Source organism: Betta splendens, chromosome 16 (assembly GCF_900634795.4).
Source record: "Betta splendens chromosome 16, fBetSpl5.4, whole genome shotgun sequence".
Taxonomy (NCBI): domain Eukaryota; kingdom Metazoa; phylum Chordata; class Actinopteri; order Anabantiformes; family Osphronemidae; genus Betta; species Betta splendens.
The window spans coordinates 6470628-6494683 of NC_040896.2; the positions used below are offsets into that span (position 1 = coordinate 6470628).

At 48.7% G+C, this 24056-nt stretch overlaps 1 protein-coding gene across 1 annotated transcript; it reads right to left on the reverse strand.

The window, feature by feature from the left end:
• Positions 1–402: 402 nt before the first annotated feature.
• On the reverse strand, positions 403–22317 carry si:ch211-113g11.6 (uncharacterized protein LOC559008 homolog). The gene is made up of 14 exons (XM_029128069.3): positions 21762–22317; positions 16450–16589; positions 15129–15191; positions 13192–13287; positions 12995–13100; positions 11258–11365; positions 10891–11030; positions 10617–10792; positions 9723–9831; positions 9327–9534; positions 5047–5162; positions 4745–4917; positions 4403–4458; positions 403–3744 (listed from the first exon to the last, which is right to left on the reverse strand). Exons 1-14 carry the CDS (start codon positions 21838–21840, stop codon positions 3398–3400), a joined length of 1917 nt encoding a protein of 638 aa, XP_028983902.1. The 5' UTR covers positions 21841–22317; the 3' UTR covers positions 403–3397.
• Positions 22318–24056: the final 1739 nt, after the last annotated feature.

Consider the following 24056-nt stretch of genomic DNA (forward strand, 5'->3'; position numbering starts at 1 on the left):
TCTGCCGTGTTTACCTGGTGACAACCTCGCCTGTTTTGGACCTGAACCTGCCTGCTCCCTGTTGTACTGTCGCGTATGATCCTGCCTGACTTTATTGATTCTATCAATAAAGCCTGCCTCCGTTCAACCAACAACCTCGCCTGAAGCTGTGCATGTGGGTCCCCACCTTCGAACACTGCTAACACTCAGTTAGTTTGTGTGGTGAAACAAAAAAATCCCCTAATCTGTTTATTATGATTCAATTATTAAAATGAGCCTATTTAAACGTGCAAAGACTGTGAAATTGAACATTAACTGCACCATAATGTGACGTTTGACATCTATTAATTAACAATAGAGATTGTAACATTCAGCTTTAACAACAGCATCGAGTTGCTTTAAAGTGACAACAAACACACTGAATTCTTTGTTCATACTTATATTTTATTCATTTTCACTGCACATGTTCAGGGAAACACATGTCAATATGGATCTGTTACATGAATATCTATTGGACTATAGATATCTGTTGTTTAAAAATACATGTTATGGCGTGGCATTCGACTGGCATGGCACCAATAGAAACGTTTTTTTGTAAATAAGAGTTCAGCGTTACTTTAAAATGAGTTAAATGAAGACACTGAGTTTTGGGCACACGTCAGGAACAGACAGCAACACTTTAAACCCCAGAGCAAAACAAAACAGCAGCCTTCACAAAGCATCAGCTGATTCAGACTCATCAGCTCGTTAGTAGCAGATCCACCCAATGAGTTTGCTTTGAGAGAGCAACGAATGCGAGTCAGCCACAACCGCAGCCGCGTAAACATCCAAATCAAAGCGAGGCCTTGAACAAAGTGGACGTGTGCTTTGGTAAATGCTGTGTCTTAATCAGGCAGAAACGAGTGGACATCAAAGCCCTGTTGAATGATGAAGGTCTGATTGCACCTGTCTGAGCACCGGGCTGTTTCTGAAGGGCTGTTGATGGATCACTAGCGGCTCTAATCACCTTTAATGTCAGCTCTGCCAGAACCATCTCAAACATTATGACCTTTATACAGAGCAGAGCCTAACGCCTTCCTGCTTCATCAGGTGTGTTCAGCCAATCAGACGCTCCTGGGTTATGGCTGCTTTAAAGCCTTGAACATACTAATATGTGTAGGTTTGTTTGAGTCAGTACCGAGTGATAATAAAATAAAGGGCTCATGGTGGAAAGTCGGCTCCAGTAGCAGCAAGAATATCAACAAAACGCATTTACACACATTAAATTAATACAATATGTGCATAAGCAAAATTTTATAATTTGATATTAGTAGTTGTTTAAACATTGGCACATTTGATCTAAACAACACATTCAGCTCATTTCCTAACATGAAGCTACTGTTAGCAGAACAATGCGGTGACGCAGCCTCGTGTTTGATCTAGCAACTAATCAGAGGATCCTGGGTGTCACACTGAGAGCCGAGGCCTCTCCTTGGCTCGTGTTTGGCCCGATTGGTCCTGAGCAGCGCGGAGCTCTGAGCCGTCAGCAAACATCCACACGGCCGTGAGCACAGGCACAGCTACGGAGGGACGAGGTCATGGGATTCACATACAGCGGCTCAACACAGCTTGGCCTTTTTGCACCGTCAGAGGTTCTGCACATCTGTGAGCAGCAACACGCAACCAAGCTGAAAGAGGAACCAGCCACAGCGGCGCTTTAATACCATGCACGGCGAACCACTTCCAATGTCTAATTAGCTGTTAATGCCACTTCTGCCAAATTTATGTAACATTACTGAAAGATTATTCTGAAAGCTCTGGAGAAGAAGCTAATGGGCTGCATAATGCATGGCAGCACCCGGCCGGCTTCAGTCAGACGCTCGCTATTCCTGCAGCGCCTCGCTCTGTTACTGAAGCTTTAGACTGAACTGTCCCACTGATGAACGCTGAGGTCTTTACACCTGCTGCTTCCAGTCACTGCTGAGCATCAGTGAAGCGTCGTAATCTGTCTGTCTACAAGGATGAAAAAAATAGATGAACTGATGTCACATATCACACATCACGGTCTAACTATGAGGTAAGAACCCAAACCATCGAGACGAACGGTCACAAACGTAGGCAACCATGGTAAAACAGCATCTGCAGAGCAATAAAATACAGAACATACCTCACGGATCTAAGAACAAGCCTTTTACTCTCCTGACATTTAGCTTCACCCGCCTTTGTCATGATGCACAAGTCTGTAGCACAACACCTTGTTCACATCTTTACACATTGACAGAAATAGGATCTTCATCTTTGTTTTAGATCGCTTGTCTGAGCTACGGTTGGAATTTTAGACCAACATGTGATCATTTTACCTGAAACAGGCAAAAATGTTCCAATTGTTTCTCAGTAAGCTACTGTAGCTACTCTAACAAAATGTCTGGCAGCTTCACTGAATAAACTGAATTACTTCATGTTTAGCGGTTTTAAGGGGGGGGTTGCTGACACTAATTAACCTTTTCTAAGCTAAGAACTTGTGGGACATTGTGGTTTTTCCCACCATGTAAATGCAAGTGTTTTGCTCTGATGCTCTGGGGAGAAAAAAAAACACGACATCTTTAAAAAAAAAAACACACCACAAAGCTGTGAACAAGGCGTAATAATGAGTGTCTGATAAAAAGAAGCAGGAAACTGCCTCGTCTGAGGAGGAGGTGCTGAGACACAGTGATGTTCAAGGATCCACCTACTTCCTGTCAAAATGCTGACACTTCCTCCCAGAGATGTTGTCGGACTGAGCTGCACTAACTATACATAGTCCAAGCGAGTCTGCAAAATTGTGCTTAGGAGTTTATGTCCCAGAAGTATTAAGGCTTTTTAAATTTCAATACCAGACAATTTTCTAAGTACTAATGAGCTACACCAATAAAGTTTAATAGAATGATGGTAATGTACAATAGGAGCGGTGCTAAAGGTCTACATAGTCACAAATAAGCACAATCAAGTCGATTTGAAAATGGGTAAAGAAATGAAACAGAACTGGCAGAACTGGTATTGGTGTTTCCTTTAGCCCGACTCGTAGGATATGTTGATCGTTTTGAGTCAGAGAGGAAAGGTTCGCAAAGCACCTGATTGTGGTTGAATTAGGGTAAAACCCGCAAAGCAGTCAATTCGTGGACAGTAACTCCTAGTCACTCGGTTTAAATAAAGTAAGGTCGTTTAGAGCATTTCTCAGTTTACTGCTTTTTAAAACGCTGCAGCTGCAGAAAATACAAAACTCAATCCGTCGTTTACTGATACTTTATGGACTCTCTAAAAATTGATAAGGAAAAGATTAATTGGCAAAGTACAACCCAACCATGTCCTTCAATGCTCTGCGAACCTAACTTCCTAACAGTGGCTGTCCTGACGCTAGGAGCCAGTAAGGATGAGGGGTTAGCATTAGCACGGGCTGCAGTTAATGAAGCCACAGCGCTGCTGCGGCGAGTAGCAGGGACGGGCCCAGGGTGGAGGCCAGCGAGGCAGCCAGGAGCCGGCCGTCGTTCACCAGCCGGAAGGAGACCACCTCCACCTTGAAGCCGTCTTCAGTGGCCATGCAGCGGAAGACGCCCTCCTTGAGCGGAGTGTCCACGACCGGCCCCAGGACACAGAAGTCCCCAGAGAAGATGCAGGGGTACTTCTTGACACAGTTATCCCTCTCCCAGCGGTACATGGCATGGAAGGAACGCACGGGGCAGGGGAGGAAGATGGTGGTGTTGGACGGCACCAGCACCTCTTTGGGGGACGTTCGGCGCTGCTTCAAAGCTGGAGGGACAGAAACGAGAGCGCAGTATTCTTATTCTTATGCTGTTGTTTTGCAATCGTGTAGTGCAGATCTGTTCTAGACTGTTCTGATGATTCTGTAATAACTGAAATATGATCATAACAGTACTTAGAAGTAATTACTTATTTAAATCAAACGTTCCACACGTGTTCTTATCGTTCCCACAAATGACACCACTGTCCCCAAACAAAGGTTGCATAATCATAACTCGGCAAACTCTACTGAACATAAACTGAACATAACTGAACCTCTGCAGGAAGTAGCTTAAAGATTAAACCACAAGGATCAATGCAGTTTTTAATTAATAAAAGTCAATTTTTAATCAAGGAAGAATCTAGAATAAAACTTATTGTGAAGCTTTGCAGAGTTTTGTGTGATTGCAGTGCAGCTTCAGGATGAGCAGGAATGTTGAAGTTGATCGCTCCGACCCGTCAGACGGGAGTAATGGTCATGATTAGCTGAGGTTACAACAGGGTCGTGAGTTCTGAAACGAAGTAAGTGCCATAAAACATAAAATGTGTCCCTGTGGTTTGCTGCAGCTCAATTATATGATAATGATCTTTTTACTGCCGCTGCTCAGAAAGGTTCCTTTTGGCTTAATTAAGATACAGAGAAGTGGGAGAGCAGATAAGGGCTCACCAGCAGCTTCCCCACAAACCGAGGAGTTGGACTGGTCCAGATTCTGTACGAGCGCCCTGCGGGAAAACAAGATACCACGAATTAGCCGCATTTAGGAGTCGCACGAATGGCTTATGAGCCTCCACATCAACCCACGGTCACTCGCAAATTAAAACATGGAGGAACAAATTATCAACAATGTCAGGGTGAGAAAATGAGCCAGGCTAAAAGCATGATTGATTTTCAGAGTATGTCCTAAAGTTCACCAGGTGAGAGAAGAAGCAGGTAGAGCTTGAGCTCAGCGTGCTTTTCTTTTCATGCATCAGCTCTGTCTGCACTGGTGTTCGTCAAGGCTAATCGTACCCAGTTGAAGCATTGTATCCTGCTGGGATGGCGATGCACTTCCTCCTGGCCTTGTCCCAGCCACAGTACGGGTCCCGGGAGAGGATACACTCCCTGCATGTGTCGCCATAACGACCACAGTCAGCCAGCGGCAGACGCTGGACTTCCATCTCTGTACCAACATACAGGTGTCCCTGCAGCACAGTACATTAGGAGAAATCAGCCAGGCCCTGCAGCTTTTAATGCTCCTGATCAGCTGTAATATTTATAATTAACACAGGTTGTAAAGCTGAAACCTCCTTCATTCAAACCTATTCTGATACCTTTTGGGAATCGATGGCCATGTTTAAAACTGGACCCTCATTGTGGAACAGAGAGTACTGAGAAATGATGAAGACTCCTTCGCTGGTGTGAAGAACTTTCAGAACCTTGCCTTGTTCTGTGGAATCAGAAAAGAGACAATGCAGTGAAGGCAGAAGGAAACGAGCTTTCGTGTCAAACACTCCCGGTGTCAAAAATCAAAATGTGTTCGCTCTCTTTGTTGCCCAAGAGTTTCATAAATATGTGAATTTTTCTTGGACGGCTTCCACTCTCATGGGAGAGCAGAACGCCGGAGGCACAATGCCAGTTTCAGACTGGTTTCCATGGAAGAGAGAACGCAAAACGTCATTTTTTTATCCTAATGCATGAAGTCAAGAACACAAAACCACATCCTGAGCTGCAATGATACAACCAAGGCTGACTAGTGAGCTCTGATAGGGCTCTATTCAGTCATCAAATGACTTCAGTAAAGTCAAGCAACTCTAGGTCAATTTTGGATCAATTGTTTAATGTCCTACAACTTTAGTTCTGGCCTTGGACGTAAATGTTTCCTCTCTCAACAGCAGAGTGAGTCATTTCACATGAATTAAATGCTGTGGAGCCTAAATCATCAAACCTCAGTCTAATGCGTGACAGCGTATTCAAAAATACCTCAAATCCAGAAGCAAGGCCAAAGATGAGCACATGGAATGATGAAGGCCTACTACACAGTCCACGCTGTGACCACATAATTAGTCACTGTGTGCAGAGGAGCCGTGGGAGCAAGTGTCTTCTTAAAGCAGCCATTCATAAACACCCACCACAGGAGCCGGACCCTCACTGGTCCAAGCAGCTCATTCAGCCAGATTGGCCGTCGTCACTGGAATCGGCTCACAAGGTGTAATCATGGGAAGGGTTCCATTATTTCCTTCCCCGTCATCATGTGAATGCACGAGTAATTAGAGCCTTGACAGCCGCATACCTCAAACAAAGGCCCAGCGGAAGATCAGTCCAACCACTGTGTCATTAGTGAGACTAGACCCAAAGACAAGTTTGATCTGGTTACAGTTGTCTGCCACTTCCTACACAACAAGACAACAAGCTGCTCCAGTCTGAGTCTGTTACTGGGTAAGATGGATGCTGTTAATATGGTCACGGCACCAAGTCCAGATGAAGGTGATCCTGTTCACAACGGTCCATCAACCTGCTGGAATTCGATCAGACCCTCGATTGTTTGCAGTCGGAGCAATATTTCTCCGCTTTACTTGTTTCTTGTGACAGTTTGATTAAAATGGCGTCAGTTTGACCTGTGTCCTTGTTTTCCATGTTGGCTTTGAGTCTTGTTTTGTCCTGTCTATGATTATTTCCTCACTGTGGAAACAGTGATGTGTTCATTTCCTGAACGTTCCCTCCACCAGGCGTTCGGCTGTAAGCCGGACCGACAGGTTTCTTGCTGTCACTTGCAAATCTTTAGTTTTGAAGCTTTGCTTTGTGTCTTTCCCTGTTCTCAAAGATAACGCTCCTCATTTTATCCGCTTTGTTCTTTAATCCTGCCTGGAGCTATTTTTGGACATGTTATCAAAACGGTGTATCAGCACAAAGATAGCAGGAAGATGCTCCGAGGGGACAATGCTGAACAGCAGAGCATCTGCATCTCCTACTGTTTGAATGGTGTCCGTCACACACTTTTGGTCCTCACATTGTTTGGCCTCAGTTTGCTAACGAGCTGTTTCCCTTTTCTCTGAGGTGCAGCTTCTACACGTTAACACTGAGCTTCTCCAGCTCTTGTTCTTCCCAGTGGGGTGCCACGGTCCATCGTTCTAACCTTTTAGGTACAGCCCCGAATGTCACATTGTGGAAAGAAATTAGCTTCTGATCTGGAACGTGGCGGCGACTTGAAACAAGTGTCCGTCTGACATTTCTTCCATCTGGAGGGACGCTCTCTGCTTTGCTGCCTCTAAGGCTGAAATGGCCAAAGCAGCTTTTCTTCTCCTGGTGGTCAATCTGTCAGTGAGGCAGAGAAGTGAAAGATTTCTTTCATTGATGCCGTTCCTTTGTTCCTATTTCAGCAGTCGCGGCCTCACTGTCTCCTGTGACTCTGAAAGGCCTTCTTTCAGCAGATGTTTGACCAAACGAGCAGGTTTCAAAGGAATAATCAGCAGTCCAGCATTTCATTTCATTTTGTGGAACACAGAAGACGGTTTAAGGCCGGGGTGTCAAACTCAAAGCAGTCCCTTGATGGTGGTGTGTGTGTGTGTGTGTGTGTGTGTGTGTGTGTGTGTGTGAGTGAGTGTGTGTGAGTGAGTGAGTGTGTGTGTGAGTGCGTGCGCGTGTGCGTGCGTTTGTGTGTTTGCGTGTGTGTGTGAGTGAGTGTGTGTGGGTGTGTGTGAGTGAGTGCGTGCGCGTGTGTGTGTGTGTGTGTGTGTGTGTGAGTGAGTGTGTGTGAGTGAGTGAGTGTGTGTGTGAGTGCGTGCGCGTGTGCGTGCGTTTGTGTGTTTGCGTGTGTGTGTGAGTGAGTGTGTGTGGGTGTGTGTGAGTGAGTGCGTGCGCGTGTGTGTGTGTGTGTGAGTGAGTGTGTGTGAGTGAGTGAGTGTGTGTGTGAGTGCGTGCGCGTGCGTTTGTGTGTTTGCGTGTGTGTGTGAGTGAGTGTGTGTGGGTGTGTGTGAGTGAGTGCGTGCGCGTGTGTGTGTGTGTGTGTGAGTGAGTGCGTGCGCGTGTGCGTGCATGTGTGTGTGTGTGCGTGTATGTGCGCGCGCGTGTGCGTGTGTGTGTGTGTGTGTGTGTGTGTGTGTATGTGCGTGCGTGCATGCGTGTGTGTGTCCTCGAGGACACCAGTTTGACACCCCTGGTTCTTAAACACACAGGACTGGTTTCCTGCTGTGAGGCCTCTGACCTTCAGCACACAGTATGGTGACTCGTACATATGAGCTGTGTCATTTGGTTCCTATGATTCTTCGGTAGAGTTCAGCTCCCCCTAAGTAACTACTGTACCTCATCTGGTCTTTTATGCGTGTTTGCAGTAAGAAACCTTGCCTGCCATGTTTTCAGCCTAACACAAAGTGGAGTCGCTGGTTATTATATGCATGAATTCTGCTGCATTCTTTTGCCAGCTGATGATCAAAAGACGGAGAAACTGACTTTGTCAAATGGCGCAGGCTTCCGTCAGCGCGTCTTGCAGTAAAAAGCCCCACTGAGACCAGTTATTTGGCTTTAAACTCAGAAACCATTGTAGGCTGTTAAGTTAATTAGGACTACATAAAACTGCCTGTCAGTTTGTTCTAGGTCAACAATTTAAAGTGTCGTCCTTTAGCCTCGACATCACTTTGCCAGAAAACTGTGACAAGAATAAAGATGTGTGTGGTTGAAGTTTTAGATTGAAGGTAGTTAGATGAGTAATGTTCCTGATCGTTCTCCAACGTGTCCTTGAACAGGTCACCGACCAAACCGTCTGCACAGGGAGTGGAACAGGTTCTATTCTGTGACAGACCTGCTTCAATGGTTCCAAAATCAGCCGGTAGAGACCTCCTTCCTAACGATGCTCTGACTCTATGGATCCACAGATTCTGTTCCTCTGAAGGGTTTTATTGCTCCTATTCATTAAGCGTCTGCCTGCTACTCACTAAAAACTGGATTATTTCAGGAAGGAAGTTTCATTATGTAGATTAATGAGCTCATCTCATTAATATTTATTGCTGAAGCTCTGAAGTGAAGCTGATGCAAGCGAGACGTTCTGACGCCATCCCACATATGACGCTGAGAAGTGAAGGCAGTGGGTCAGGAACAAGAACCGCGGTGCTGGTGCCAGAGCGGCTCAAGCTGCTCCACTTTCTTTCCGGCCTCCACAGAGAACTTCCCTTGGCAGCGAGACGCCACGTCCTGCCCCACGCCGAGTTAAAAACAGAACCAACCCAGAAACCGCAGCAGCGAACGCAAAAGCAGCAACTAGACAGGAAGATGAGCTCACTGCTGAACTCCACTCTGAGACACGCGCCGCCATGTGACCTGTGATGGTTGCCATAGTAATCTCCCCGAGGCGCAAAGCAATTTTTGGAGTGACTGCTATGGGCAATTGAAGCGTCTCAGTATTAGAGCGTTGATCAAATGGAGTCGTGAAGGCTGGTTTATGGCTTAAATGGATTTTGTGCCTAACAGATTTTGACCTTGTGTCGTTTTTGTCGCTCCATTCGCTTTGGTTTTAAACTGGGGCTTTTAGCGCATGTGTGTCAGTTCTACGCATTCACAAGCAGTGATAACAGACTTGTGTTTTATCGCTGCTGTGTTGAGCGCAGACGCAGGCTCCCACCTGTTCCCAGGTACAGCACGCTGTAGTGCTCCTCGTTGATGGCCAGGACGATGTCCGCCACCGTGTGCGTGATCTGGTCGTCCGTGGGCAGGTCCAGCGGCGCCACGCCCACGGGCCGGATCACGTCTTCGATCTCTGGGTGGTATCGGATCACACCGAGGTTTTTGATGTCGTTCTGAATCCCCCCTGACGAGTTTCTGCGGACGCACTGTGGAGAGATGTGATGGATTCTGAGCTGGCGTCTTTGGACAAAGGCTTCAAAATGTTTTTTTCTTACGAAAGCATGCCTTTAAAAATAGCACTTCAATTGTTTGCCTTGAAATAAAAGCTGACTCGTTCAATTGACTTTATTTTTTTCAGAGGAAGAGAGAGAGAAGCCCTGCTGCTCGGTCTTACCGTCCCAGGGCGAGCGCCTATAATCTGACTGCTGTAGCCCTTTAGCTTGGATGTGGAGAAGGCCTGGTCAATATCTTCAATGGAGTAGGCACAGATCACTGTTCTTCCCCTGAACAAAGGCAAAGACACAGTAATTGCATCTGCTGGAAAGTCTCTGCTGAGCCTCCAAACACCAAATATCTATACTCCCTGTCGTGTCCTGGAGAAGCGCTCCATTATCTGGTGCTCAGACACATCAACACAAGTTCTTGAAGTGACTTTGCACAAATTGGTATAAAGTTCAACTGAAGAATGTGTAGATAAAAGAAGCTGGGAGAAAATAGGAGATGATGAGACAAACAAGTTAAAACACACATCAGCAGATTCAGTCACATCTGCGGGTGAAAAATAGGAGTTCAAGGGAAAAATGTGCTTAATTTTAGCAGAAAGCTGTGAATCTTTACTCCACCGTGTCAGAGGATTCGTCAGGAGACAAGACGCCTTCCCCAACAAAACGCATGAGTCATGGAGTGAGACATGACACAATCCAACCACTACCTGGACGGTTTCCAGTTGGAGACAGACACACAATTGAGGAGCATCACTGCAGGTGCCCAGGTTTCTGCTCAGTCAGACATCAGATACTCTTCATTTCCTTCAACTCAACACACTGATTCCTCGTTTTGCAGAGCCACACACTCACATCACCTGATCTGCATTTTTTAAAATCTGATCTAATGCTTATGATTGGATGAGCAAGCGAAAGTCTACAGAAATGAATGTGAGTTGCCTTTAGTAAACCAATAGAAATAAAGGCACCGTCGTCGTGGCAACACCCTCCTGCACATGTGAGACAGGTGAATTCTCGCAGACCATTGGTGGATCTCGTCCCGACGGAGCCACTGCTCAGCTCACCATGCGTTGGAGAACAGGCCGTACATCACGCCCCTCTTGTCCTGCGCCGTGAGCACCACCGCCTGCTTCATGTTGTTGTACTGCTGCTGGGAGTTGCCTGCGCCACACATCACCCGCGCCTTCATGAAGGTGGTCCACGAGTGCTCCAGCAGGGATTTGATGCCGCCTTCGTCCACCTGCAAGCAGCACAAGCATCACTGTGTGTCCAGGTCACGCGCGTCTGCAGGAAGCTGTCGCTGACAGCGCTGAAGCCTCTTCGCTCTGGACCTCTTACCGTGCAGATGCGGCCGATGCGGGCCCTGTACGGCTCCTCGTCCACTCTGGCCGTCTTGTTGATCTCGCTGAAGAAGAAGTAGATCTCCTCCTTTACCTTTTGCAAGGACGGGATTATGGCAGCACCGGCAAACTGTGGATCTGGCAGAGAGATGAACTGATGAGATGAGACGCCATCGCACAGTGTTATGAGAAATGCTGCTAATCAAACTGTGAGGAAGCTTTAATGGCTGATCTGAGTGTAGCTGCTGTTAAAAGCAGTGACAGTGAACACACCCACATGTTATTTGTTCCAGTGCCACCCACCATCTCCGTGTTCATTAGTCTAACCCTTTACACTTTCTGCGTGACTCCGTCCTCCTACTCACTCAGCAGCCACACGTTCTCTGTCTTCAGGAGCTTCTGGGAACCGAACGTACGCCGGATGGAGCCGGAGTGACTCCCGACCGAGGACAGGGCAGAGTACAGATTCCCATCTGACACAAACAGAGGAAAAACACAGGAGAAGCAGAAAAAGGGGGTAAAAAGGCGAGTAGGTGGGAGTTTGATGGATGGGAATGAGGTTCAGCAGGAGAGAAAGGGAGATCGGAGCAGCACAGAGAGAAAACATTAAGCACAGAGAGGGAGGAAAAGGCCCATGAGGCCACAGACAGAGGAGGAAAAGGCTCCAGCAGCAAAGAAGACATCAGAGCGGAGCAGCTGACTGCACCAATGAGCAGCCATCACAGCGCTTTTAGCCAGCGCTCCGAGCTGCGTCTCCATGGCAACGTAGGCGGGAAGCATTTCCAATGGTGGCATTAACATCTTAATTGGGCCTGATCGTTACTGGAATGCGGGGCATCGGCCTGTTGCCTCGACGATCGATCCCCATCTGGGAGAGCGTCCCGCGGTGCGGACGGACCTCCAGCTAATCTCTAAGTGGCTCAGCCAAAGCGCAGTCCATCAGCAGGAGAGGCCTAAGCAGGCAGCCTGCGCCGTCGCGGGCCCACATCTCCATTTGCCTAATGTGACCCTGCGCCGCTCGATGAGCACACAATTAGGAGTTCCATTCCCCGTGGAGAGGAGCAAGGCACCAAAGCAAATAATAAGCAGCTTGAAAAAGCAAATAGCCTCAGCACCGATATGTTATTAGGAAGAGGTTCAAATGTGCAGGCCTCTCATTTGTCTTCAATTGACTAAACGATGGCTAAAACATTCAGAACAGACAGAAAATTGTGATATTTGTGAACTGTACAAATAACCTGACTAATCTCATCTGACAATAAAATCGTTATTACTTATTCTATTTATATCCACAAAGTTCGGGTACAAATAAATGAAAACATAAAATAGCAGTATCTACTAAAAACAGCTTTATGGCAGAGCTGGAATGAACTAGACTGAACAGGTGTCCCTAATAAAGTGGCCAGTGAGTAGGTGGCGGCGGAAATGAGAGGCCTGTAAAGCATCCGTGGGTCCGATGGATGAGATGATGAGACTCCAACACATCCAGCACTCGAGTCGTGAAGACCTGCTGATGTTACACTTGACAAAGTGTAAAGTCCTGTGGCTGAACAGCCTCCGATCAGCCTCATGTCTATGACTCCACATTAACCACTGAAGGACGGACCAGGACTTCATTCAGTGTCGTAACTAGACTCATGAGGTTCACTTCAGCTTTAGCTGAAACCTGATTCACTTGCAGACATTTTACTGAAAAATACTCTGATTACATATTTCTGCTCCCACGTGCATCTTGAGGACGGCTCCTTAAAACACAGCCAGGTACTTTGGGCAGAAGCCTTTCTTGATTTGCATGTTGTGAAAAGCCTGTGATGACGAGAGGCAGGTCGCTGCTGCGAGCTGCTGCTCCACGTGTAGACGAGAGCAGCCACGGAGCTCTGTGACTAAATAAGATGCATCTGAAAAGGAACATCAACAGCCTCAAAGTGCTGATTGTGACACTTATTCATACAAAGCGAACTGATGAAGTCCTTGTTCCTTATTTAACCACTTTGACTGCGTCTGTTCCTTTTTCTGCACATTTGAGAGCAAATTCAGTTCATTCAGTGTGTAACGACACCACGGATTCGTGGATCTTTAAACAGAAGGCGTGTGTGTGTTACCTGCGAACAGGCTGATGGATTTCTGTGACGGGTACGGAGGCGAGATCTCGGAGGGCGGCGCTATCTGCCCGCTGCCCTGCACATCCGTCACCACGCTGTCGTTAACCTGGCGGGAGACGGAGACGGAGGCGTCTGAGCCCAGTTCATCACAGGAGGAGGCGACGCGGCCATGTTAAAGAAGCGCTTAGAACGCTTACCAGCATCCAGCACCTGGGGCTCCCTGCGTTAGTGCCACAAACCAGGAAGGCGTCGTTCACCTTCTGGATGACTGTGATGAAATTATCACACTCCAGCTGCGGGAGAGGAGACACACACATAAAAACAGCCCACAAAGTGCGTGTGTGTGTGTGTGTGTGTGTGCGTGTGTGCGTGCGTGTGTGCGTGCGTGTGCGTGTGTGTGCATGCGTGTGTGCGTGTGTGCGTGCGTGTGTGTGTGTGTGAGACCATGTGTGTGTGTGTGTGTGTGTGTGTGTGTGTGTGTGCGTGCGTGCGTGCGTGCGTGTGTGGTGAGGGGGAAAGAAGGGATGAACTGAGGCACTGAGGAAGACAGACAGGAGGAGACGAAGGTAGCGCAGACAAACAAGAAGCAGCTCGAGGAGTGAGTTGGAACGGATCCATGCGCTGGTGGAGCTGGCAGAGCGTTCGCCCTGCAGTGCAGCGCTGCAACGCTTCGTGTGCATCACTTATTCATTCGCTACAGAAAATGAGCCTCTGTTCTCCAGACATTACTAGATGGAGGAGATGGAGGATGAGGATGAAGACTGCCCTCGGGGGTCAATGCTGCGTTCAGGTGCATGAGAGAGACGTCGGACATCCTCACAGATGGTGTGAAGGTGCAAATGGATTCGTGGGTGGAGGTGTGGGTGGATCCATCGGTGGAGGTGTGGGTGGATCCGTGAGTGGATCCATCGGTGGAGGTGTGAGTGGATCCGTGGGTGGAGGTGTGGGTGGATCCGCGGGTGGATCCGTGAGTGGATCCATCGGTGGAGGTGTGAGTGGATCCGTGGGTGGAGGTGTGGGTGGATCCGTGAGTGGACCCATCGGTGGAGGTGTGAGTGGATCCGTGGGTGGAGGTGTGAGTGGATCCGTGGGTGGAGGTGTGGGTGGATCCGTGAGTGGATCCATCGGTGGAGGTGTGAGTGGATCCGTGGGTGGAGGTGTGAGTGGATCCGTGGGTGGAGGTGTGGGTGGATCCGTGGGTGGATCCGTGGGTGGATCCATCGGTGGATCCGTGAGTGGATCCATCGGTGGAGGTGTGAGTGGATCCGTGAGTGGATCCGTGGGTGGAGGTGTGAGTGGATCCGTGGGTGGAGGTGTGAGTGGATCCGTGGGTGGAGGTGTGGGCGTCTGAACCTCCCTCCGTCCGTCTCACTTGCATTAACGTAACCATGACCCCCAAACGCCAACGTTCGACTAGCGTTAGGAGATGAAGCGGGACGTGAGACGTGAGTGTTTTGTTCTACTTCATTTCCTGAGACAGTCTTCATCGGGCGCTTCTGAGACGCGTGGTCTGAGTGGCATCACGCTGTTCTAGGTGGGAAGATTGAGTGAACTGTGGCAGCAGCGAACCTTGACGGCACCTGACGACGTGCTCCGTCCATAAACAGACGCACCTCCACCCAGCTCTGAGTAACTGCACACAGGTTACACACACCGGACGCGTCCCGTTTCCCTTCGTTCCACAGGCTGCTGCTGATTTTTGCCCACTGACTGTTTCCTCTTACAGGACACAGCAGCCAGTGTGAATCTGCACTGGCGCTGCTGTACTGGGTTGTTTTTCTTGAACGCCGCCGTAAACTCCTTGTGTCTCTGTGGAACCTTGTGTAATTATTCTCTGTAATAATCAGCAGCTCACTCATCTGTGCATTGTTGGGTTTGTTTGTTCTGAGCTGAAGGTGTCTCCTGTGTAATTTTATATCATCTGCATGAATTAGCATTTTTATGTCTTTATTTGTTATTGTTGGAATTTAGCTCGTTCATTTGATTCAATCTCTGAGGTTCTGGCGATGATGAAGATGGTGGTGATGGTGACGATGGGGATGATGTGCTCAGACACAGCACTGATGATGCAGTCAGGGAGGAGGTGCACGGTTGGAGGCATGGATGGAGGCGCTGCAGGAGCATTGGCTTCTACCTCTAGCGGCGCCCCCTTGGACCTGCAGGTGTCGATCGCAGTCTGATCAGACGGCACGGGAATCTGTGGAAGGAGGATGTTTTTAGTTGGAGCTCCGTCAGGACACGGCTGCCACACGTTGTGGTCATGTTTTCATTAATTCCCCTTAAACTGCCTTCACATTTCAGCAGGTGGGAGTGAAGAGGCTGAATTCATCCTTTGAGTCAGATCCCAGCAGCACCGATGCTCCAATCTGAAGAAAAGGCTTTTATTTTGTAGGCGCTTGCTCAAATTTAAAAGTGACTGTCAACAGTTACTTTTCCCTGGAACTAAATCCAAAATCATTCTATTCGAAAAATAAAAACACAGAAACACTCCGTCACTGTCAAATGGTTCGTTGCTGTTTTATCTTTGAATCACTCTGAGAACATTGCACACAGTCAGATCTGGTTACAGACTTAGCTGGTGACTTCCTGCCTGATCCGGAGCCTGCGCCGCCATTATTAGCTCAGTGAATTATGTTTACTAAGGTTCATGTGTGTGTGCAGCCCTTATTGGACCTCAGCCGGTAAACTGGGTCAGCGCAGACGGCCCGGCTCATCTGGTCTCTGCCTTCGCTGCCTCACAGGGACAGAAGCTATTTGCTTCGATCCCGATGGAGGAAAGAAATCCTGCATTTTTCAAGTAATTAGTTCAGGTTTACAGAATCAAATGTGTGATTTCTGACTTGTCCTAGGGTCCAGTTAACGCGAGCCCCATCGCTGCACACTGTCTTATCTCAGAGCCAGCGGAAGGAAGCGCTCTACAAAAACCAAGTTATGGCTTCATACTGTTTTCTGGCAAAAACAAGAGCAGCATCCAGGAATCAGCGGCGAAGTGGGTCACTGGATGAACGGTGGTTTGGTAATAAACAGCTGGAGAGGCTCCACTCAGCAGAAAGCGCTTTCAACCAGCAGCGGTCCAAGCCCACCTGACTTCAACCTGAGCCCTGGTGCCCTTTTAGCAGCCGGCCTGATGCTTCTGTGCCTCCAAGCGTTGTTCAGCTGCCAAAGTGCCTTTTGGGCACTGACTAAGTCTTGGCAGTCGTTGGCTGCTGATTAGAGAATGATCCTCTGTAACTCGCCTGAGCTTGGCAGCAGAGCAGCTTCCTGAGAGGTTGAGGACCCGTGTGCCCTGACCTGAACTACGGACTTCAAGCGTTGGCCGTGTTTGATGGAGGTCCACTGAATAACACCAGGATACAGGCTCTGGGCCTAATCAGCTGCTCTGTAGATGCTGGCTCTTCTCCCCACACTGACTCTAGACAGCCACACGCCGTCTGGAAGCAGCAGAGTGCAGCTACCTGCAGGTCGCGGACGCCTCTGTCAGAAAACGTCAGCACGTAGAGCATGGCCTGGCCGCCCACGTACAGCGTGTTGCTCCCCTCCTGGTGGAACATGCTGATGTAGTTCTCAGGCTTGCCGAAGTGAAACCTGGGGGGTTCTGTGGGTCACAAGGACAAATATCAGAGGGTTGCGTTTGTTGGAGAGGAGGACACAGAAAGAAACAGCACTTTGAGGAGTCAACACATAATAAATGCATATAGTTTAGGTTGAACATGGGGAAAATGGTCAATAAATGATGAAGACAACGCAGGTTCCTCCAGCGTGAAAAGCCGAACCTCTCGTTCATCTACATCCAATCTGTTGTCTTCAATTATCAGAGCACTCGCTGCAGCATCGCTGCCCTTTGTGCTTTTGGATTCAACAGGAAGCGGCCCGGCTGCTGGAAGTAAAGGGCATGAGGTGGGAGCACAAATAGCACAGCGCCCATCACGCGCTCTGGACTCCTCCACAAGGTTCCACTGATTCAGTCCAGTCCGACTCCCACACACAGGACACAGCGTGGAACCCGGGACGCTGCAGTGCGAAACCCGTGACGCTGCAGCGTGGAACCCGGGACGCTCGTGACGCTGCAGCGTGGAACCCGGGACGCTGCAGCGTGGAACCCGTGACGCTCGTGACGCTGCAGCGTGGAACCCGTGACGCTCGTGACGCTGCAGCGTGGAACCCGTGACGCTGTAGCGTGGAACCCGGGACGCTGCAGCGTGGAACCCGGGACGCTGCAGCGTGGAACCCGGGACGCTGCAGCGTGGAACCCGGGACGCTGCAGCGTGGAACCCGGGACGCTGCAGCGTGGAACCCGGGACGCTCGTGACGCTGCAGCGTGGAACCCGTGACGCTGCAGCGTGGAACCTGTGACGCTGCGGCGTGGAACCTGTGACGCTGCGGCGTGGAACCCGTGATGCTGCGTAATTAATCACGTTCCCACGTCTTTGACTTAAATTACATTCAAACATTTCATATCTTTTACTGTGGTATCTTTATGTACCATATTATATATTATTATATACACTGTGTCTGCTCCACATTCTGAAAAATCAGTGCTTTGTTCTGGTCATGTTAACCGGTCGCAGGGACTGTTCTATAACCTTGGAACGTGTGGGATGGACTCCAGGTAACGTATTGTTGCCTGCTGATATCAGGCCAAAGGTTCGAATGAAGCAGTAGTTCGAGGGTCTCTAAACTCATGCCTGAGCCTGAGCAGGACACAACCCCACAGATGAGTAGATGACTCGTATCCACGGGTTCTCAGGCTGCCGCCACCTCCTCTCCACACTCCGCTCCTTGTTGACAGCATTATGTCATCATAATAAATAATAAATCGTAATAAATCTAAAAGTGGTGGTTTGAGTTTGTCTCTTTCAGTCTGGCAACTACAAATTGGTGTCATGATTAGGGCAGGATTCATCCAACTCTGAGACACATTTGACCTCTGCTGACCTCTGGACGCACGTCAATCATCACCAGTTCTCTACGTCTAGACACAAGTGGGCAAATGTTCGTGAGATTTTGAAAATCATATGATTTACTCTGATTATAAAAAAAACAGTTTGGCATTACATGTAAATTACTCTGTTTGAATGATTGGAATCTATTTACTTTTCAAATGGTTCAGAACTAAATCATACTGTTTAGTAACAGGGCCGGTTCACTGTGTGGCCTCAGTGCAACCAGTCCAAATTATAAGTTTTGACCTTGACCAAATTAAATCTTTGATCTTCATACGTATTAGGCATGGGAATGGGAAACTACATTAAGCTTGGGACGGATCAACCTGAGTGCAGATTTTCACCAGATTAAAGGGGCCTGAAAAAAGAGAGAAAACCCAGATTAATAAATAATTCATCAACATGTTTAGCTCTTGGAGCTTCATATACTCATCCCGTACATGAAAAAGACATCCAGTCTGACAGCACCACCAGGACGAAGTGGTGGTGATCACTGATACAGGTTGCTAGCCAACCATCTACGTTTCTATGGAAACAGGGGGCTCTCTTATTGGAGGGACTCTAATTGATGAAGAATTGAAGAAAGGCCAATGTCGGCCGATGACTAATGTAAGATTGTGTATTTTCCTTCGTTTTGCTGTCACAGTGAAACACTCTGTGGCTGGAGAAGCTGAGACTCAAAATTTGGTTGTGACGTATTCAGATGTTCAGAGCAGGACATGTGATTTGAGTGTTCGCTTTTTTATGTTTCTAAATGAAACTTCAATCAGGAGCTCGTTTTAAGGGGGATGTGACTGCAGCAGATTCATTTCCTCTTCACATCTTTAACAGCAGCAGCATTTTTATGCTTGGGTTTAAGAATGAGGAGAACTTCAAGGTCGAGGACGACAGTCGGGCTGAATGAGTCTGTGCCGGACCCTCATCCGGGCCTGAACCCAGTCTGATGTGCAGGTTGTGGCTCTGAGCGTAAACTGGAACGGTCTGTGCTGCACCAGATACTCGTACAATAGAAATGCTCAACTCCATTTGCAGTTCGACCTCCTACCTTCTCATTGTTCTCTGTGAGAGTCTGACTTTCTTTTTTGCCTTTTCCTCATTTAATCATTGCTGCTGTGTGAAAACCTTGAATTTTCCAAAGGTCGGCTGTTCAGGAAAAGAGAAATAGCTTCTTGTTTTTTAAGGTTCGCTCTCCTTCTGAGGAGCCTCCTTAAACGCAGATGAATCACTTCCCAATTAGTGAGTCACATTTTAAGAGACAAATTCCTCAATGCACTGAGAAATGGTCCAATTACAGGCAAACACAGATGTTATTTGTGGAAATGGTTTCCTCCTCTACATGAATAACACACCCTGAAGTCGAGGGGTTTTTAATCTCGACGCTTTCGTAGCGTTTCTGTCAGACCTCACGGCAGCTGCTTCGCCTTCACGTGAAACCTTTCTGCAGAGCTGTTGTTTCTCCGGACCAACGCGGCTCCAGGATAAACAGACGCGTCCAGGCCTCCAGCAGAGGCAGAAGGTCCAACAGAACCACGGCTGAACCGGGCCTCTTCTGACGTCTACTCCTCTCATCCTCTTCCTCTCACGCTTTGTCTCGTTCGTTGCATTTGTCCCAGAGTGTCTGCTCCTCTCGAACACTCTCGCTCTGTTTGTCCCACTTTCTCTGCCTTTTGATGTCTCCTATCGCTCCCAAACAGCCAGATTCACACTGTGTGCACTTAATGTACAGCTGAGAGGCGCGCTCGCATTCCTCACCCCACCAGCTACAATCCAAATGCTCCTAATGCAGCTCCTCAGTGAAGGTGAAGCACTAAACAGCCAGGCAAATATTCTCCGACTTTCATTTAATAACTCACACACATTTACTGCATTTAGCACACGGTTGTTTACAAGTTTAAATATTATTAATTAATGCCACAGAATTTTTACTGTACTGTATATACAGAAATGTGCGCTTCATGACCCAGATCTGGTTCTGGTTCTGCCTCTTTCCATCATGGGCAGCTACAGTCGAAGCCACTACACAGTCAGGAATCGGCTGGTGAGGATTTGGGTCTTTAGGAGCAAAACAAACATGACACTAATTTGAATGGTGTTATTCTCCTGTTTGTGTAATTAGACCTGTTAACAGCATCCACTGTGCATTTAACAACTTCTACAAACACTAACAATCCCAGCGTAATGCTGCTTAATATTGTGTTGGTGTCATTAGCTTCGTTGACCCCGTACAGGACGAGGGGCGGTTAATGGATGGAAGCATGTGAAGGTTAGAACCAATGCAGCCTACTGTGGCAGACGTGCAGCCAAGGCCTCAGCGCTTGGCTTCTTTGGCTGCAGGTCGACGTCAATAAGAGCAGACGTCTACAGCCACAGCGTAACCTTCACCACGCTGGAATTTACTGTGGCTCCATCCTCACGGCTCGTCTGAGAGGGAGGCATTTGCATTTTTTGATGACATCTTGTTCCTACTGAGTGCACTTACTGTAATAGCTTTTGACAAGAGTGTCTGCGGAATGAATGCAATTTAATGCAGAGCCTGGCCCCTGAAACCACTGCATCCATCACAGCGCCACTGATATTAACTGGTGGAAAGTCAAAACGAAGCCAGACCCACCCCAAAGCCTCCAACCGGGCCGGGACCCGCCACAGAGGTGGAAGCTGTCAGTGGAGCAGAACCAGCGGCTGGAGGTGCTCGGAAGCTCGTGGACCACATCCTGCCCCCGCGCGCGTGCGTGCGCGCGCGCGTGCGGTATAAAACGGATATTTATTGCCATCCCCGGAACGTCATAATGGCTCTGATTGAAATGGGGCGCACGTGCGGCCCGTCTTTGTGTCCGCTCCGTAGCGAGAGGGAGCGACACAGGCACAGATGAGTTGACACGCAGCTCGCTCCTCTATTGATTGAATACATTAGGAGGCTGCGTGAGGTGTAAAAAGGCGTGACTGGAATTGAGAAATGGGAGTCGCGTCAGGGTTTTCCACCGTTCTCCTCCTCTCGCTGTGCTTTTATCTGTACTGACACATGAATATATGCATCCATGGCGGCTGCTACGATGAAGCCTCCGTCCGCTCCCGGACCACGGCTCTTTGCTGCAGAGCGAAGCAGCTGGCGCGTCCCGCATTGCAGTTCCGCAAGGACGCGGAGCCACAATGACTGTGAACCTCCGAGGACCCATATTTCACCGTAATGACGCTTTGCGGCCGAGCGCTCACGGGCTTCGTCCTCGCGTGCGTCGCTCGCACGGGCGCCATGTTCGTCCGGAGGAGCAGAGGTTCGCGCTCGGTGCGAGCGGTGACGGCGTGAAGGCACCTGTCACCGGCGGCGGCTCCGTCCAATTAAAGACACACCGGCTCCGTTAAGAGCGAACACAAGTTGTAAAAGGCCACCGCTAAAGCCACGAGTTGCACCGACGTGACTGATCTCCCACTTTGTGCACCAAAGGAAGCTCAGAAAGCACTCGACACGTTTAGCCACTTTCAACAATGCAGCAGGATCTGGACGCCGTTAACCGGGAGCTCCGGAACATGCGGAGCCGAGCGTAAATCACGCCCGGCGGTGGAGGGGGGTTCAGGGAGCGCCATCAACGTGGCTCCGCTGGTCCTAGTGGTGCATCGTTTGCAAATGACATCACAGCATCTGTTCAAGACAACTGCAAAATAACGGGCTCCGTCACCCCAGGACCACGCTGTCACTCCGTTCACTCATTCATCCAGCCGGTCACACGCTCACTCATTCACCCGTTGCCATGGATTCATAAAAAACAGGCTTAACGACAGAAACGTTTGGATGAGTCGCGTTGAAACACCAGAAAACAGCAGCTTCCTACCATGAACAACAAATTTGAGCCGAGGTGACTTTCCGGCGATGACTGTGGCCAAAAGCGACACGAGGATGAACGGATTCATCTCCCTCAGAGCCGTCGGTCGCCGCTGCTCCGTGACAAATATTCAGCCGATGCTCGCGCGCCCCGTCTTCGTCTTCTGCTTCCTCGGTCCCTTCAGATGCTGCGTCCCAGATCTGTGCCGCCGACTGCTGGTCCCGGTCCAATCCGTGCGTGTGCTCCGGCACTTCACTTGAGGGAAGTCCGGGGTACCAGGCTCCACCTCGGGGAGCGTGCGCGTGCAGCGGGGGCGCGAGAATCAAGCGTGCGACGACGCTATCTACAAACAGCTCGCGTCGGATTTACAACAACAGACACGCGCAAATTACGCACCGACCTGTTGCAGCTCGAGAAACCTGGGTTTTAGGCTCATCTGCGCATCACACGGCGCCTTTAAACCCCACTTCACGCCAGGAGGCACGAGACGAGTCACCAACAAGCTGCAAAGCGCGGTTCGGTCACATCTGTTTACTGATTCTGAAACCAGGCCGAATATTGGTGCGTGCGCAGTAAACGCGTGGATTCGGGATTCTGAGCCAGTGTTCGTGCCTCGGCCACCGTTCTGTTTAATGTGTCAATAGCGCCTGAGCCCCGAATATGAATGAATCAGCATTTGGACTCTGCTGAGCTCTTTGTTAATTGACAGGATTTTGAATGTGAACGATGCTTCTCTCGTTGGAGGCGCGTGACAGCAGATCTCACTGCAGGAAAACATCAGCATGTTCCATGCAGTCAGGAGCTCGTGCCATGCACACAGGTGGCTCCAGGCGGAAACATCTGTCAAATGACTCAATCAAGACCTCTCAGTTCAGTGCACAGATTGTGAATCTCATTATTCGGTGACTCGTTCAACATCAGAGCTTCTGCTTCTTAATTGGCTCAAATGTATCCCACAAATATTGACTCAGTCAGAAACATCGTGACAAAAAATGTGCGTGACTGGTTTTACAAATAATGGATGGTTAAAACCGCTCCTGCGGCCTCACACATCACGGTCTCACGTCAAGATGATGAAACCTGTTTGTTTGTAGCCACACAAACAGTCAGCGATGACGTCATTCGGTTGTTTGAACGCAGAGGAGGCAATGAACCGCTAGATGGCAGCAAAGGCGGCAGCTCCAGTCTCGGTCTCAGTGATCAGGGCTCTAAATGATTCCAGCCGCAGTGAACTGATGAGCTGCAGGTGGTGAAGGTTCATTAGTAAACTCAGCCTGCAGCACGTCTGACCTTTAAGGTTAGAACACGAGACAGAGGAAGAACCCAGCACAGCAGGTAAGAACTAACCATCACACCTGGATGCTGGCTAGAAGGCTGGAGACGCTGCTAGTGTTTTGGCCTCTGTTCGTGGAGGCGACAGCATCACAAACGTCTGACTCCAGCTCACTGTGACCTCATGTTTTGGCTGCTGGATGGACGTGGACTGTACAGGTGTACCTAATAAAGTGGTGAACACCTCAGCACGAGAACCTCATTTCAACATTAACGTGATCTATTATTTATAACCACAGAGAAGATAAATTAGCACAGGCACAACTTGATTAGTCCCCGAACTTTAAATTAAAACACAGAAAGTTCAGTAATGAAACTATAAATGTAAATAAATTAGACTGAAACTGGATAAAGCACGTGTCTGGACACAACTGGGGCAGGCGCCGCCTCGTTCTTCATCATTAATTCATACAAACACAAGCAAACTAAAGGCGTCGCACAATGATCGACACTGAGTTGGATGTGGTTATAATTCACTAAGAGATAATTAGTTTGTTGTTTTTGTTTTCAGGAACGAGCGAAGGTAAAATCTTCAGTGTCCAAACACAGACACAGTAAAAACACTAGTTTTTGAATGTGCCTTTTGTTGAGCTGATGTGACTGTGACACAGTGAATCCATTCAAACGGTCTAGTTCATCCTTGAAGCACTTAGTTTCCTATGAATTATTTGCCACTGCTGGTTTAACTGCTGCTTGTCAGGGATCCCGCCATTCAAGCCTGGTTCACTCACATGACCACAACTCAATATGAAACCCTTCCTTCCTCTCTGGCCTGGCGCAGCTTAGATCTCCATAGCAGCAGATGTGAAGAGGCCGTAATGTGGTGTGTTGATGCCAGCACCGAGGGCGGAGCGGCGCCGAGCACCACTTTAATCCTCCCCCTTGGCTCTCTGTCCAATGGGAGCAAATAGTTGAATTAAAATAGATAATGTGAGCGGGCGGAGGACAGTGCTCGCCAGACAGACCTATATA

What these genes read in the sequence shown, in the direction of transcription:
- si:ch211-113g11.6 (XM_029128069.3), bottom strand. Translation starts at nt 21,840, where the DNA reads ATGAATCCGTTCATCCTCGTGTCGCTTTTGGCCACAGTCATCGCCGGA. An exon ending in CCAAGGGGGCGCCGCTAGAG is followed by an intron (nt 13,288 to 15,128) that starts GTAGAAGCCAAT and finishes CCTCTCCCGCAG; the next exon opens with CTGGAGTGTGATAATTTCAT. An exon ending in GCCCCAGGTGCTGGATGCTG is followed by an intron (nt 13,101 to 13,191) that starts GTAAGCGTTCTA and finishes GTCTCCCGCCAG; the next exon opens with GTTAACGACAGCGTGGTGAC.